Consider the following 13,029-nt stretch of genomic DNA (forward strand, 5'->3'; position numbering starts at 1 on the left):
CTGTAGTATCCATTAATACACAGACCAGTGACAAGAGATCTATACAATTGTGGGTTTTCCCATTTAAAATTAGTAAAGATTGTGTTGACTTTTTTTCCATTTAAAAAAACCCTCGTGCTCTTACTAAAGCTGCAATTCAGTTTTGCAATTACTATGATAATAATGCATAGTATTATGACCTGGTGAATTTAATAGCATGTGTAAGTATCATAATCCAGAGCTCTACAAAATTACAGTGCAGTTCCAACATTTAAAATACTTGTTCAAGAAAGATATTAGTTGATGGACTTGGTACACCAACATGTTAGTTTCTCTTTGTACACCAAAGAACAAGAAAGAACCCAAATCAAACCCCCATTGTTTTATTATATGCTAGGTTCGTCAAAAAATGTTATATGCAGCAACCCGAGCAACACTTAAGAAAGAATTTGGAGGTGGTCACATTAAGGATGAAGTATTTGGAACGGTACAGGTATGTTTTTCTTTTTAAAGTCAGGACTCTGAGTTTAAATACTAAATATACTAGCTGATGTTACTGATGTGAATTTGGGGGGGTTCTGCTCTTTTTTGATTAAGGAAAAAGACTTAAAAGCTATGTGTATTATTCCAATGTTCAAGTGTATTTGATCTTATTTGGACAAGTCGCTAAGTATAGGTAATATCTTCAGGCTAAGAAGCCCTTGATTCAAATAGTCAGTTATGAAAACTACATAATCTAAGAATAATAGGCACATCTCTTAATCTCACTGCATGTAAGTGAGTCCTCTAAAAGCTGTAACACTAACTTCTAGGCCAGTTGTATGCACAAGACACTTTAAATATGTGGCTCTGGATAGGCTAGAACAGTGATCTGTAAGCTGTTAACTCCTGAAAACAAATGTTTTGTTTCCTTAAACTAAGGCTATAAAGTTGTCAGTTCTTTAGAATTTGGCCACAGAATGTGCCTCACATGCAAGGCTGCCATCTTAACTTCGGGAAACAGACTTTTAGTAGCTACTGATTTGTTCAATGGAAATACTAAGAGTTGACTGCTCACTTCTAGTAAGATAATTGGAAGGTGCATGTATGAAATCTAACAAGTGTCTAAAGGATGTTGCAAAGGCTGCAAGTGCTGTGCAGGTAGGGAAATACAGGACTATTACCTTAGTTTCTGTGAGAAACAAGTTTTACATGGTTGTGATACCTGTTTGTCAGGCAGATGTCAGACAGTTTTGACTTCTTAATCCATTGCCAGTTTTAAAAGAAATACAAGTTAGAATTCTCAGAGATAAGGAATTCCCATAGTTTTCATAAGAACTGATGATTATGTAGAGATTCAAATTACAATTACTCAGTTCCTTTTTCAGCAAAGACTGCATCAGTTATTTTCTGTCTGACCTGTTAATTAGTTCATCTGAAAAAATCTGAACCAAAGCACTGCCGCTATTGACACAGGCAGCTGGTGCTGAAGGAATGGAAGGAGTTGGAAGTTTGGGGAAGAATAGAGGATATTGTAGTGGGAAAAAAGCTGTGAAAGAGAGATGGGCTGTTGTTGTGGACATGAGGCTAATAATTCTGCTGCTCATTGAGTAGTTTGTTATATTTAGCATTAACCTGTCATGGAGGCTTCATTATCCTAACAACCATGCAAACCAACCTCTCCGGAGAGGGTGTATTCTAGGGAAGTAGATAACTGAGTTGCTAAGAGGGTTTACTGGTAGAGGTCATGTTATTTTTTTCTTGCTTGTTCAGTCAACTAATCTCTCACCACCACTTGGACCAAACCATTAGCACTTTATGCAATATGTAGAATCTGTGTCTATCCCTACAAGTCTGAGTTTCCATCTCAGTTGTGAAAAAGGAGCATTACATTTGTCTTGCTGTTATTTCAAAATAGGCCTGGGGCACATAGAGGATGGTGTTGATGTAACTCACTTTTTCCAAGCTCATTATATTGTAGCTTATATATCTCTAAATTGTTGGTTTCAGTGTTTTATAAACTTCTTAATTGTAGCTGGTCTTTAATGTACAACCATGTGAAAATCACAGTTTCTTCAAGGTATTCAAGTCTTGTAGGTTCACTCAGGATCTTGATCATCACCATCCAGCGTGTTACTTTGTCTTTTTTTTGTTTCACATAAGGATGGTTTATTTGCAACCAGCTCCTTAATCCTGATGGAACTTGGTTATGGTCCCAGCTGCTAATTCACATGTATTAACCTCAGTACCTCTGGCCTTCTGAAACAAGGCATGATGGAATATTGACTCTGGAAATTGTATTTGGGAAAGTCTGTCTCTTTTAGAAGGGGAAGCTCTAAGAAGGAGCTTTCTTTTTCTCCTCAGAACTTATTATAAAATCCCATTCACATGAAGTCCTGCCCTTTTCTGAGTGGCCACCTTAATAATAATAAAAAAAAAATAAATATTTGCCTGTGGTATCAACCTCTTTGTAGAGGGACACAGCTATCTCTGAGTAAGAACATAAGTGATTGTCAGAATTAAAGGCTCCTGTGATGTCACATCCTAAACTATCAGGTAAGTATCAGGTGCTTACTCCCTAACGTAGGGTAGCATTTCTGTCTCCCATTTCACAGGTAGAAAACTAGCAATAAGCTACCAATCTGAGCATGTAAATTTTATTAGAAAATAGGGTGTTTTATTATTTATTAAAATTGTGGCAATGCTGTGAGGTTTTGTCCAATATGGCTGAAGAATTTCATGGACACAGTCTTCATTAGTTCTAATGCTTTAATTAGGAAGGTAATTAAGCACAGCTTGTGGAAATGCTGCCCATCGTAAAACAAGAACAGCCCAGTGGACTCTCTTGTACAGGAAGATGAGCTGAATTTGCAAATGCACTTACACTTGTATTCTGTTTAAATAAAATGGTTGTAAATTTATGGAAAATAACTGCTTTTTGTAATGGTGCATAGAAAATCTCTGAAGAAAACTTCTATTATTAAAAAAATGATCAATATTGATATTGTGCTTTCAGGATGATGTTTCTCTGAATGGATATAAAAAATATTTGATATCACAATCCTCCCCTGCACCTTTGACTGCAGCAGAAGAGGAACTTCGACAAATTAAGATTAACGAGGTACCTAGAACATCATCAAGCATGGGTGGGAAACAGGGTGCAGAGTTCCAAATGTGTTGTAGGAAAATGTGTGAGTGGATGAGAATATAAATTTATTTCTCAAGGAGTCGAAACTGCGGGATGGTGATGAGCTGGAGTGGCATGATCTTGATGAGTTTGAAAGGCCTTGTGTCTGAATCAGAGGCTTGGCAACTGCAGAGCTTAACTGTTGTACTTTGGCTTTTAATATCACTGGATGTGCTTCCTTGGGAAGGGTGACAGAGTACTGGCACAGGTTGCCCTGGAAGGTTTTGGAATCTCCATCTTGGACATACTCAAAAGCTGTTTGGACAGAGAACTGGGCAGCTGGCTGTAGGTGGCCCTGATTGAGCAGGGTGGTTGGACAAGATGACCTCTGGAGAGGTCATCCAACCTCAACCACTCAGTAATTGTCCACATATATTTCCCATAGTGGCAGAAATTGTAGACATAACACAAAATAGCAACTATTGCAATTGCCAGGAGTATTTCAGCAACTTATTCCTGGAGAAAAGGTACCTAGCTTCTAGAACCAGTGCACTTATCTGGTGATAAGACTGAGAGGAAGTGAATTCCAATCAAAAGAAAATAGAAATCCAAAACAAGTCTTTTTAAGGGAGTGATTTGCTTACACTTTTTAGAAAAACCTCTAATAAATGCCTTTAACCAAGTAATTTGATGATTGCCAGCTAGTTAGTGAATGAAAAATTTCAGAGGATTCTTTTTCTCACATTTTTCCTTCACTTGATCAGTGTTTGTGTTCATATGCATATTAAAATAGGTCATTTGCTGATCTTATTTGTTTTTTAAATATGTATTTTACAGCTGTGGTACATGTATTTGAAGTATGATTTATTTCTGCAGCTGGATACTGGGAGACCATCATGTTAAATGCAGCTGTGTATCTTCTCTTATGTTTTCATTCTACTGTGCTTTTGCTGCAGCTTTGTTGTTTATTGACTTTTTTTTCATTGATATCTTTTGTTACTTTTCATGTCTGATTTTAATTAAATCAATGTAGAAATGCATTCACCATCATCAAATACTGCATTTTACTTGATCAGCTTTTTAAAAAAAAATTAATGAATGTAAAACTTCTGTGGGATCGCTGATCACCTCTGGTATTAGTATTATCTCTTATGCACTACCTACAATGTGGTTAACAGCTGATTCATGCAGACTAAAACTTCATTTGTTATTATGAAACTTTAACAACAATAGCTGTGCTTTTCAGAGACACATAAACTGATAAACACATAAAGATTGCTGCCATTTTGGCTTTGTTTGAAATGTCTTACAATACAATAATTTACTAATTTTTCTCTTTATTGTTTCCACCATTAAAAAACCTGTAAATAGACTTAGAAAACTAAAAGTTTTTTGATTTTAAAAAGTTTTCCATATGTATATTCTTTCACAATTACCCTAAGAAATATTTTACTGTGTCAGATCAAAGGATCACCTAGTCTGTTGTCAAGTCCTTGAGTGAACAACAGCAGAAATCCAGGAAGCATGTCAGAGCAGGGCAAGAAGGCTATGATAATTACCTTGAATACTCTTTTTTGCCTCAACATTTGCAGTACTATGTAAATAAAGAACCATTGATTGCTATGTACTAATATATTCTGGTAACCCTGCAGATTGTGTGGGGACGGCAAAGAAAAGTCTTCAAGTCAATCCTCAGTTTCCTCCTCCCTTTGGATAAAGCCAGCTGTATCCCAGAAAGCCAGCTGTATCCTGTGCTGCACCAAAAGTAGTGTGATCAGCAGGTCAAGGGAGGTGATTCTCCCCCTCCACTCTGTTCTGGTGAGATCCCACCTGGAACACTGCATCCAGCTCTGGGGTCCTCAGCACAGTAACGACATGAATCTGTTGGAGTGGGCCACAAAAATGATCAGAGGGCTGGAACATCTCTGCTACGACAAAGGGCTGAGAGAATTGAGGTTGTTCAGCCTGGAGAAGAGAAGGCTTCATGGAAATCTTACTGAGCACTTAAATGGGGCTTATAAGAAAGGGCACAGATTTTTTTTAGCAGGGCCTGTTGCGATTGAACAAGGGCTAGTGGTTTTAAACTAAAAGAGTGTAGGTTCACATTAGATATGAGCAAGATTTTTTGCAATGAGTGTTGTGAGGCACTAGCTCAGGTTGTCCAGAGAGGTGGTAGATGTCCCATCCCTGGAAACATTCAAGGTCAAGCTGGACAGGGCTCTGAGCAATCTATTTTATTTGAAGATGTTGCTGCTCCCTGCAGGGGTGTTGGACTAGATCACCTTTAAAGGTCCCTTCAACCCTAACTGTCCTATGATTCTATATCCATGGACCTCTGTCGTATTCCTTATTAGTTATCTCTTCCAGGCTGAAGAGTCCTAATCTAGGTAGTTCCTCCTCCTCAACAAGGCACTCCATACTTCTGATCCTTTTGCTTTTCTCTGCAGTTTTTCCAGTTCTGCTATGTAATTTATGAGATGGAGGGATGGGGAAGCCAGAACTGCATGTGGTATTCAAGATGCAGGCATGTTACTGATACCTACAGTGCGTAATGATGTGTTCTGTTCTCTTTTTCTAACAATTCATAACATTTCGTTTGTGGGTTGGGAGTGTTTGGGATTGTTTTTTGTTTTGCTTGGGTTTATTTTCAGAGATATTCAGAATGACCTGCAAGGTCTGGCTCCTGTGGTAGTAGCTAGCTCAATTCCATTACCATAGAGGTAAAAAAAACAGAGGTTTTTTTTTCCTCCTGCGTACATTACTTTACATTTATTCACAGGAAATTTCATCTGGCATTTCATCCACCACTCAGCAGCCATCACTAACTAAATCTTATGGTGTGAATTTAAATATACATAATTGACTTAGGTGGTTTTGTTTTGCTTTAAAGGTCTGAAATATTTTGCAGTATGGACTAGTAGGTTTTGGTTGTTCTCTTGTATCTGGAGTTATATTGGGTTACTCTCTTCCCTTGCCTGTCTCTTACACTTCACAGTTCATTTTTAAGTTTGGAGGATTTTTTTTCCTACTTGTATTTTAATGTGGTTTCTATAGTATGGTATTTTATTACAGTTTATTATTTTTGTAATGCCTATTTTACGTTTACAGATCAGGGTTTTATGACGATATATTTTGCAAATATTTTTTTCTATAGCTTTCTTCATGAATTTATCAGTCTTTATAAAAAAGTAAGCTCTCCACCTGCTTTCTTTTCCTCTTTCCTTGTTGCTGACAAGTTGTTCTTCAAAATCTGGGAGTATCATCCAGTGTTGCTACAAGTATCTTTGTTTTTTATTTTTCTTACCAGTTTGCTTCACATTTCATTAGCATCTCTTTTTAATTAAAGTTGAATATGTTGATAGATCTAGTTGATAGATCTAAGACCTACACTTTCTCTTTGGTACACTTTTCTGACTTTTGCTCCTTTATAATCAATGTTTAATGTATTTGTGAAATAATAAAAGAAAGTTAATATATTCAAAAGCTAGTACTTAAACAATAAATTAAGAGAAAACTGGAGGCCAGAGATAATTTTACGAGAAACTACGTGAATATTAAGATAAACATATAAATTCTTGAAAAATGACTTTAAAGTAACTGTCCTTTTCTCTCAAATAATTTGTGACTAATATAACTGGATTATGAACAATTGTTTAGCTTGTGCTGAATTTGTTTTTGTTTGTGTTAGACCTAGAAGGTCTAATCCTTAAGAAATTAAGATTTTGTTTATTTTGTTCACTTTGGTTTGGTATAGGCTTTTTGGGGGAGTGTGTTGAAACAGGAGGGGGAATAGTTGGTCTTTTCTTTCAAGAAGATCACTTTGTCTTGTAAGATATATTTTCTCTATTCCTCCGAAAATTTTGACTCCCTAGAAATCACATCTATGTTTTGATCTAAAGTTCTTCACTATACAACAAAGTTTACAAGCAATATTGTAAGCTCAGAAGTAAAACACAGCATATGAAAATCAAGATTTTTCCTCCTGGATTATTGTATCTTTATACCAGAATTTAACTTAGGGCTTCTTCACTGACATTTGAACCAGTTTTCCCTCTGGTGATTCTGTTGCTCTGCTAAGCAGAGCCATTTCAGAGATATGAAACTTTTCAAGTTAGCAAACAAACATGACCTATAAATTAAAAAATGCAAATCTCTTGTATATGGGGATGATTTTTTGGGGTGGTTTACTCTTGGAATAGCTGTTGCTAACTCTGTGTGTAACCATATGCAATGCATTGCCAATCATTGTATGAAACCAAACGAATGCTTGCAAAGGTTTCTGTTAACATCTCAGTTGACTTGTGTTCCAGGTACAGGCAGACGTTGGTGTAGATACCAAGCATCAAACATTGCAAGGAGTAGCATTCCCCATTGCTAAAGAAGCTATTCAGGCTTTGGAGAAATTGAAAAATAAGAAACTCAATTATGTACAGCTGGCAAGTATAAAATATTTTAACTATTTTTTAATAATGACTATAAAATAAATTACCTGCACGCTAAACATGTGTTGCTGCAGTATACTGATAAATTAATCTCATTAGATTAATATATATAAAAATATATATAAAAATATATAAAATCAGATTAAATAAATTTTTTGTCATTCTGTTATGTTCTCTGGTTTACTTTCTGCATATTAACTGTATTCATGTTTGCTTTGTTAACAGCAAATTGATATGAAAAATGAAACTATTATTTTGGCCAACACACTTGATACTGAACTTAAGGACTTGCCAAAAAGAGTTCCAAAGGATGCTGCACGTTACCACTTTTTCCTGTATAAGCACACACATGAAGGAGACTATTTGGAATCCATAAGTATGAGAAAATTTTTCAATATGAAACTTAATTGGCTTGTTTCAAATACTTTAGGAATTTTGAGGCAGAGGGAAAGATGTGTCATAGAAATAATCTGTCAGCATGATCATAAATTTCAGAGTCATTTGGTTGTGAAACTGTCTTGTGAAGGAGAGTCCTTCTGTTTGCAAAGTAGTGAGCTATCCCTTTTGATTATGAACACCCATAAATGTCAGAACATAAAGATACCAGCCATTCTCTTATCCTCCATTTGAAATTAAACATTTGCTGAAGCAAAAAAGATCCAGAATGGCATTACATTTTTCCCTTTCAGACTGCATAGCTGATTTTCAATGCCTCTCTGCTGTAAATGATTTTAGGATAAAGCTTTGATAGAATGTAGTTATGGTTTGATTTTTGATTTGTTTTTTTTTCTTGCAGTTTTCATCTACTCTATGCCAGGGTATACCTGTAGTATACGAGAACGAATGCTCTACTCTAGTTGCAAAAGTCCACTGTTAGAAATTGTAGAAACACAGTTGGGGATGCAGATAATTAGAAAGGTAAGTGCATTGGGGTGTACAGGTATTTTCTCCATCCCTCTCTTCTATTCTTCATGTAAAACTATAACTGTCTCTGTCACGACCTTCTCTAAACAATGAAAAGTATTCTGTAACTATTAAAGTTTATCCTGAACAAGAAATAATCGTTGATGAAGCTCCAGATACAAAGTTAAGTCATGGAAGCTTTTCCCTGTTTCATAATTTCTGCACTTTCACATCTTTAACAAATACATCCTCGTGCATCAAGGAAGTATTTGAGTGTATTTTGAAGGACTATATAGAACTAACATGATTTCTTACTCAAAGCCGAGTCGTATTTTGGACCACAACACATTGCTGTTGTTGAAAACTAAATTCCCTTAAAGCCAAAGTTATGTAAGGATTTTTTAAATAATTTCAAGCTGCAGTTCTGGAAATTAGGACTGCTATTTTAGGAGTCCTTGATGAGACAAACAAGGATTTGCAAGTAAGCTGATCTTTTCACACTGTATAGATGGTACTTCTATGCAAAAAGTTGCTTCTCGCCTCCATAGCAGAGACTATAGAAATGGTCCAATTGTGACTTACAGTTATTTGTGGGGGAGCTTGGTTTTTGTGGAGAGGATGTTTATCTAAAAAATAGCAGAGTTAATATTAACCATTTTTACTGAGATAACATCAATTACGTAGATTATTGCTATGTGTTTTTATATGTAATTATTTCTCAGAAATTTCCTTTCTACAATAAAATAAATCCACCATGTGACCCCTGAAAATTCTTGTAGACAAAAGTTTCTGAGGCATGTACTTGTAACAGCAAAACTGTGGCTGGCAAGTCTGCCAAGTGTTATGGTTGGCAGGGCATGAAGTGTTGAATGCTCAGCAGAGTAGGGCCAAAGCATTTCTATGAATTCTAAATTCTTGCAATTCAAAACAGTGGGGTTTGGCTTGAGAACTCTATTTTCTTTCTATTCGGGTTCATATATCTAAATTTTGAAAATTAAAACACCCGCCCCTCTATTTCATTCATTAAACTTATTTTAGCTTCTCCCTGCCTTGAACACTTGCTAGTGGCAGTAGCCAGCTAATATTCTAAGCTTGTTTACACTCCTCCCCCTCTTTTTCAAGTGGCCACAATATGTATACACATTGCTTTTACAATTTGTGTTTAAAGCATGTTATAGTGAAAAATTTTAATTCTTAAAATGTGTAAATACTTTAAATGAGTAAACAAGCACTAGTTTTACATGGAATGTGTTCTCCTAGTTAGTGTTAACAAGTGGACTGTGCTAAAGCTTGAGACAAAAACAGTTTCTTGGCAGAGGTACTGTGTAGTTGTACTTGTATTTCAGGAAAAAATTAAGTCACACTTACTACTGGTAAGAATCAAGGGGATTCTCAGAAAAACTATCCAGGATTTCTCAGGGCATTAGGCACAAGCTGGAGAAGCTTCCATGCTATGACTTTGAACATTGTTGCACATATGGTTTTAATATAGTATTTAGTTTCAGCAAAATTTCAAAATGTTTTTTAAGTTTGACTTTAATATGAATATGATAAATGTTGGCTTTTTTTTCCTGCCAGATTGAAATTGATAATGGTGATGAGTTAACTGCTGACTTTCTTTATGAAGAGGTTCATCCAAAACAACATGCTTACAAACAGAGTTTTGCTAAACCAAAAGGTCCTGCGGGGAAGAGGGGAATACGAAGACTGATCAGAGGTCCAGCAGAGACCGAAACGCCTAGTGATTAGAAACTGTTGTTTATATTTGTTAAACTATTACAGTAGGAAACTAAATTCTGTCTTTTGGTAATGAACTGAAATCATTCCATTCATAGATTCTAGTGGAAAAAAAGGCTCTTTTTATTCTTCTCTTTTCTGACCTCAACACTTTTTATATTGTTACATGATTATATTTGTTGACCATGTTTTATGACATGTAGAAGAGCTACTTACTTTAGAACTAGAAAGGTGAAACTAAGCTAGTACCTCTTTATTTTAATTTAGAATCCATTATTTAATAGTTGTACATGTGATCATAAACTTTACAGACATAAGACTATGAAATCCATGTATTCTATGGGCAAGTTGCAGCCGTTTTCTTATGCATAGCCTATTGAAACATGGAAGACTTTCCATGTGAGATGACAATTGTCCCAATTAAATCTTTAATTGACATTGTCCCAATTAAATCTTTATTTTTCCTTATAGCACTTATGGAAAATAGTACAATAGAAGGTTTTCCTCTGATTTTGACAGGATGTATTGTTGGGTTTTGTTGTTGTTTGGTTTGGTTTTGTTCGGTTTTTTTTCTTGTAATGGAAAAGATAAAAATCAGTTTCACATTAAATTAATTAAAGTATTCAGGAATAGCTTGGATATTTTCCTACCCAAAAGCTTGGTCATGTCAAATTTATAACTAATTTAATGGAATTGTCTTTTAAGGAAATCTGACGTAAAAAGCACCATAGTTTTCCTAGTCGTAGTTATCACTCTGAAGCCTTACATATTAGGTACTGAATGACCAAGTAAAAGGTGATTAAAAGTGCATGAGTTAGTATACTCAGTAGATTATGAAGCTGTTTTCAAAGCAATATACCTAAAGTATCTAATAATTAATTACCTGTGCACTCAGATCTAAAAATGTGTAAATTCAGTAAAAATTGAAATAGACTTGCTTCATAATGGTGAGTTATCATTGAGATCTTACTGTGTTTGCAGTGTCAACTACAATTTTAACTTTCAAGGTATTCTGAAAATTACTTTTCCTAAATATTTGAACTTTATTAGTAACCGAAATCCAACTAGGTCTTGAATAACTGCTGGCAGCAAGCACCTGGTTAGGATTCTGTCTGTTTTTTTCCCCTCCCCGCTTCCCTTCTCCAGAACACTAAAATCAGCCAGAATAGTCTAAACTTGATTGAATTGTAAGTAATGTGTTTAATAGGAAGAGGAAAAATAGATTATTTTAATAAGTGGACTAAGGCAGAATTAGATGTGGAAATCAAGTATTGGATGAACTTAAATATTTTAAATTGTGTGATGAGGCAAATACTAGTGATAGATTATGTTCTCCAGTGAGGACTTGCTTTTTAGTGTCTTGTATGTGAGCTCTGTGGTTTTTGAGTTGTGTCAGTTTGGGGTTTTTTAAAGCTACATGGAAGTTGCCAGTCTTGGTTCACTGCATATTATCATAGCTGCTGGATATACACTTTATAGAGCTGAATGAATCATGTGTTTAGCTGGTGAAATGCAGTTTTTAACCTAGGTTTTTTAGGGAAACAATGCTTTGACACTACTATAAAATTTGTTTTATCTACTATTTTGTTTGGAGATACTAGCTTGTTATTGACATCTGAGATTGCACTATATAATGTGAAGATTGCAATAGTCGGTTTTACTGTGGTTTTTTTATATGCAGTAGAAATATGACATTTCAGCTTTATCCATTTAATCTTACACACTACATCAGTCCAATTCAATAGATCCTCAGCTAATCTCCTGCTTGCCCTTAGCCATCGTGTTCTTTTCCTGCCTCTTACCTTCTCCCTCTAGGGTAAGGAGCTGGTCTTAGAAGTGTTTCTTCTATGTACTATATGTCAGGGAAGTGTAATTGTCTTTTATGTATGGTTACTGTGTGCAGCTCATTGTACACTGTAATTACATGTATTTTTAGTTGAACTCTGAATCGTTGTAGCACACCTAATTCATTTTGGGTTTTTTTTGTTTGGTTTAGTTTTAAGGAAAACCTTTGATTGAAACAGGTAAAAATTACTGCTAGAGGGTTTTTTGTTAGAATTCAGTATTCCTGCCCATGTGCCAGCCATAGCAAAAGTGCACATACATCTTTACACTTTCTTTAGCCAATAAAGAAGTTCAACTTTTTAATACTAGATGTTCAATAATGATCAGTTTGACCCTATACAGTTATGTGCATGTTGTGAGGGGCTTTTGTTTTTTGGGTTTTTTTGGTTTTTTTTTTTCCTAATCCTGCCCTAGGTAGATGAGAATAGAAGGTGGAAAACTTAATCTGGGGGATGATGAGAGCTGACTAAGTGATTATGCAATAGCCTTTATGATGAGCTGCTTTAGAGTTCAGCCCAAACCAGACATTCTAAGTTATTTTACTTGAGAATGTTCTATGTGGGTGTACAAACCCCTAACCAACCAGCAGAGTCATGTCCTGAGCATGTTTCCCCCTACCATCTCCCCGAAAAGAGAATTGTATGAAGTCGTGCACTGCTGGCTGCCTCTCCAGGCCTCTTTTCCTGACAGAGCAATAAGAAGCACCTGATCTTTTCCTAACATCTATCAAGTTTACTCCTGCATAGTTGCCTCCATTACTTTTAATGAATGTTCAGAGCCAGCATAAAATGTGGGCATTAACCAGTGTTATTCCTTCAAGTGTCTCTGGTCATTAAATAATTGAAAGTGTCCATTCAAATTGTTGTTGGCCTTCAGAAACCCCAAAAGCAATGCCGCTGCTTGCAGTTAACTAACTCACAAGCTGTTAAACAGTTAATTAATACAACAGGCAATTATTTTTAAAATGTTTATGTTGCAAGGTCATGAGATTTTGATCTTTTAAAACACTCCTATCAA

The 13,029-nt window shown here is 35.6% G+C and overlaps 1 protein-coding gene across 3 annotated transcripts in view; it reads left to right on the top strand.

The window, feature by feature from the left end:
* Positions 1-10,882, top strand: part of TWF1 (twinfilin actin binding protein 1) — a 17,537-nt gene extending 6,655 nt beyond the window's left edge. For all 3 annotated transcript variants that reach the window (XM_027892926.1, XM_027892927.1, XM_027892925.1), the window contains exons 4-9: positions 377-472; positions 2,975-3,079; positions 7,396-7,521; positions 7,753-7,903; positions 8,324-8,445; positions 10,009-10,882. In XM_027892926.1, coding sequence (XP_027748727.1) covers positions 377-472; positions 2,975-3,079; positions 7,396-7,521; positions 7,753-7,903; positions 8,324-8,445; positions 10,009-10,179 — 771 coding nt within the window. In that variant the 3' untranslated portion in view covers positions 10,180-10,882. The remainder of the gene's footprint in view (positions 1-376; positions 473-2,974; positions 3,080-7,395; positions 7,522-7,752; positions 7,904-8,323; positions 8,446-10,008) is intronic.
* Positions 10,883-13,029: the final 2,147 nt, after the last annotated feature.

Source organism: Empidonax traillii, unplaced genomic scaffold (assembly GCF_003031625.1).
Source record: "Empidonax traillii isolate 1590-97213 ecotype Southwest subspecies unplaced genomic scaffold, ASM303162v1 scaffold374:size1477467, whole genome shotgun sequence".
Classification (NCBI taxonomy): Eukaryota; Metazoa; Chordata; class Aves; order Passeriformes; family Tyrannidae; genus Empidonax; species Empidonax traillii.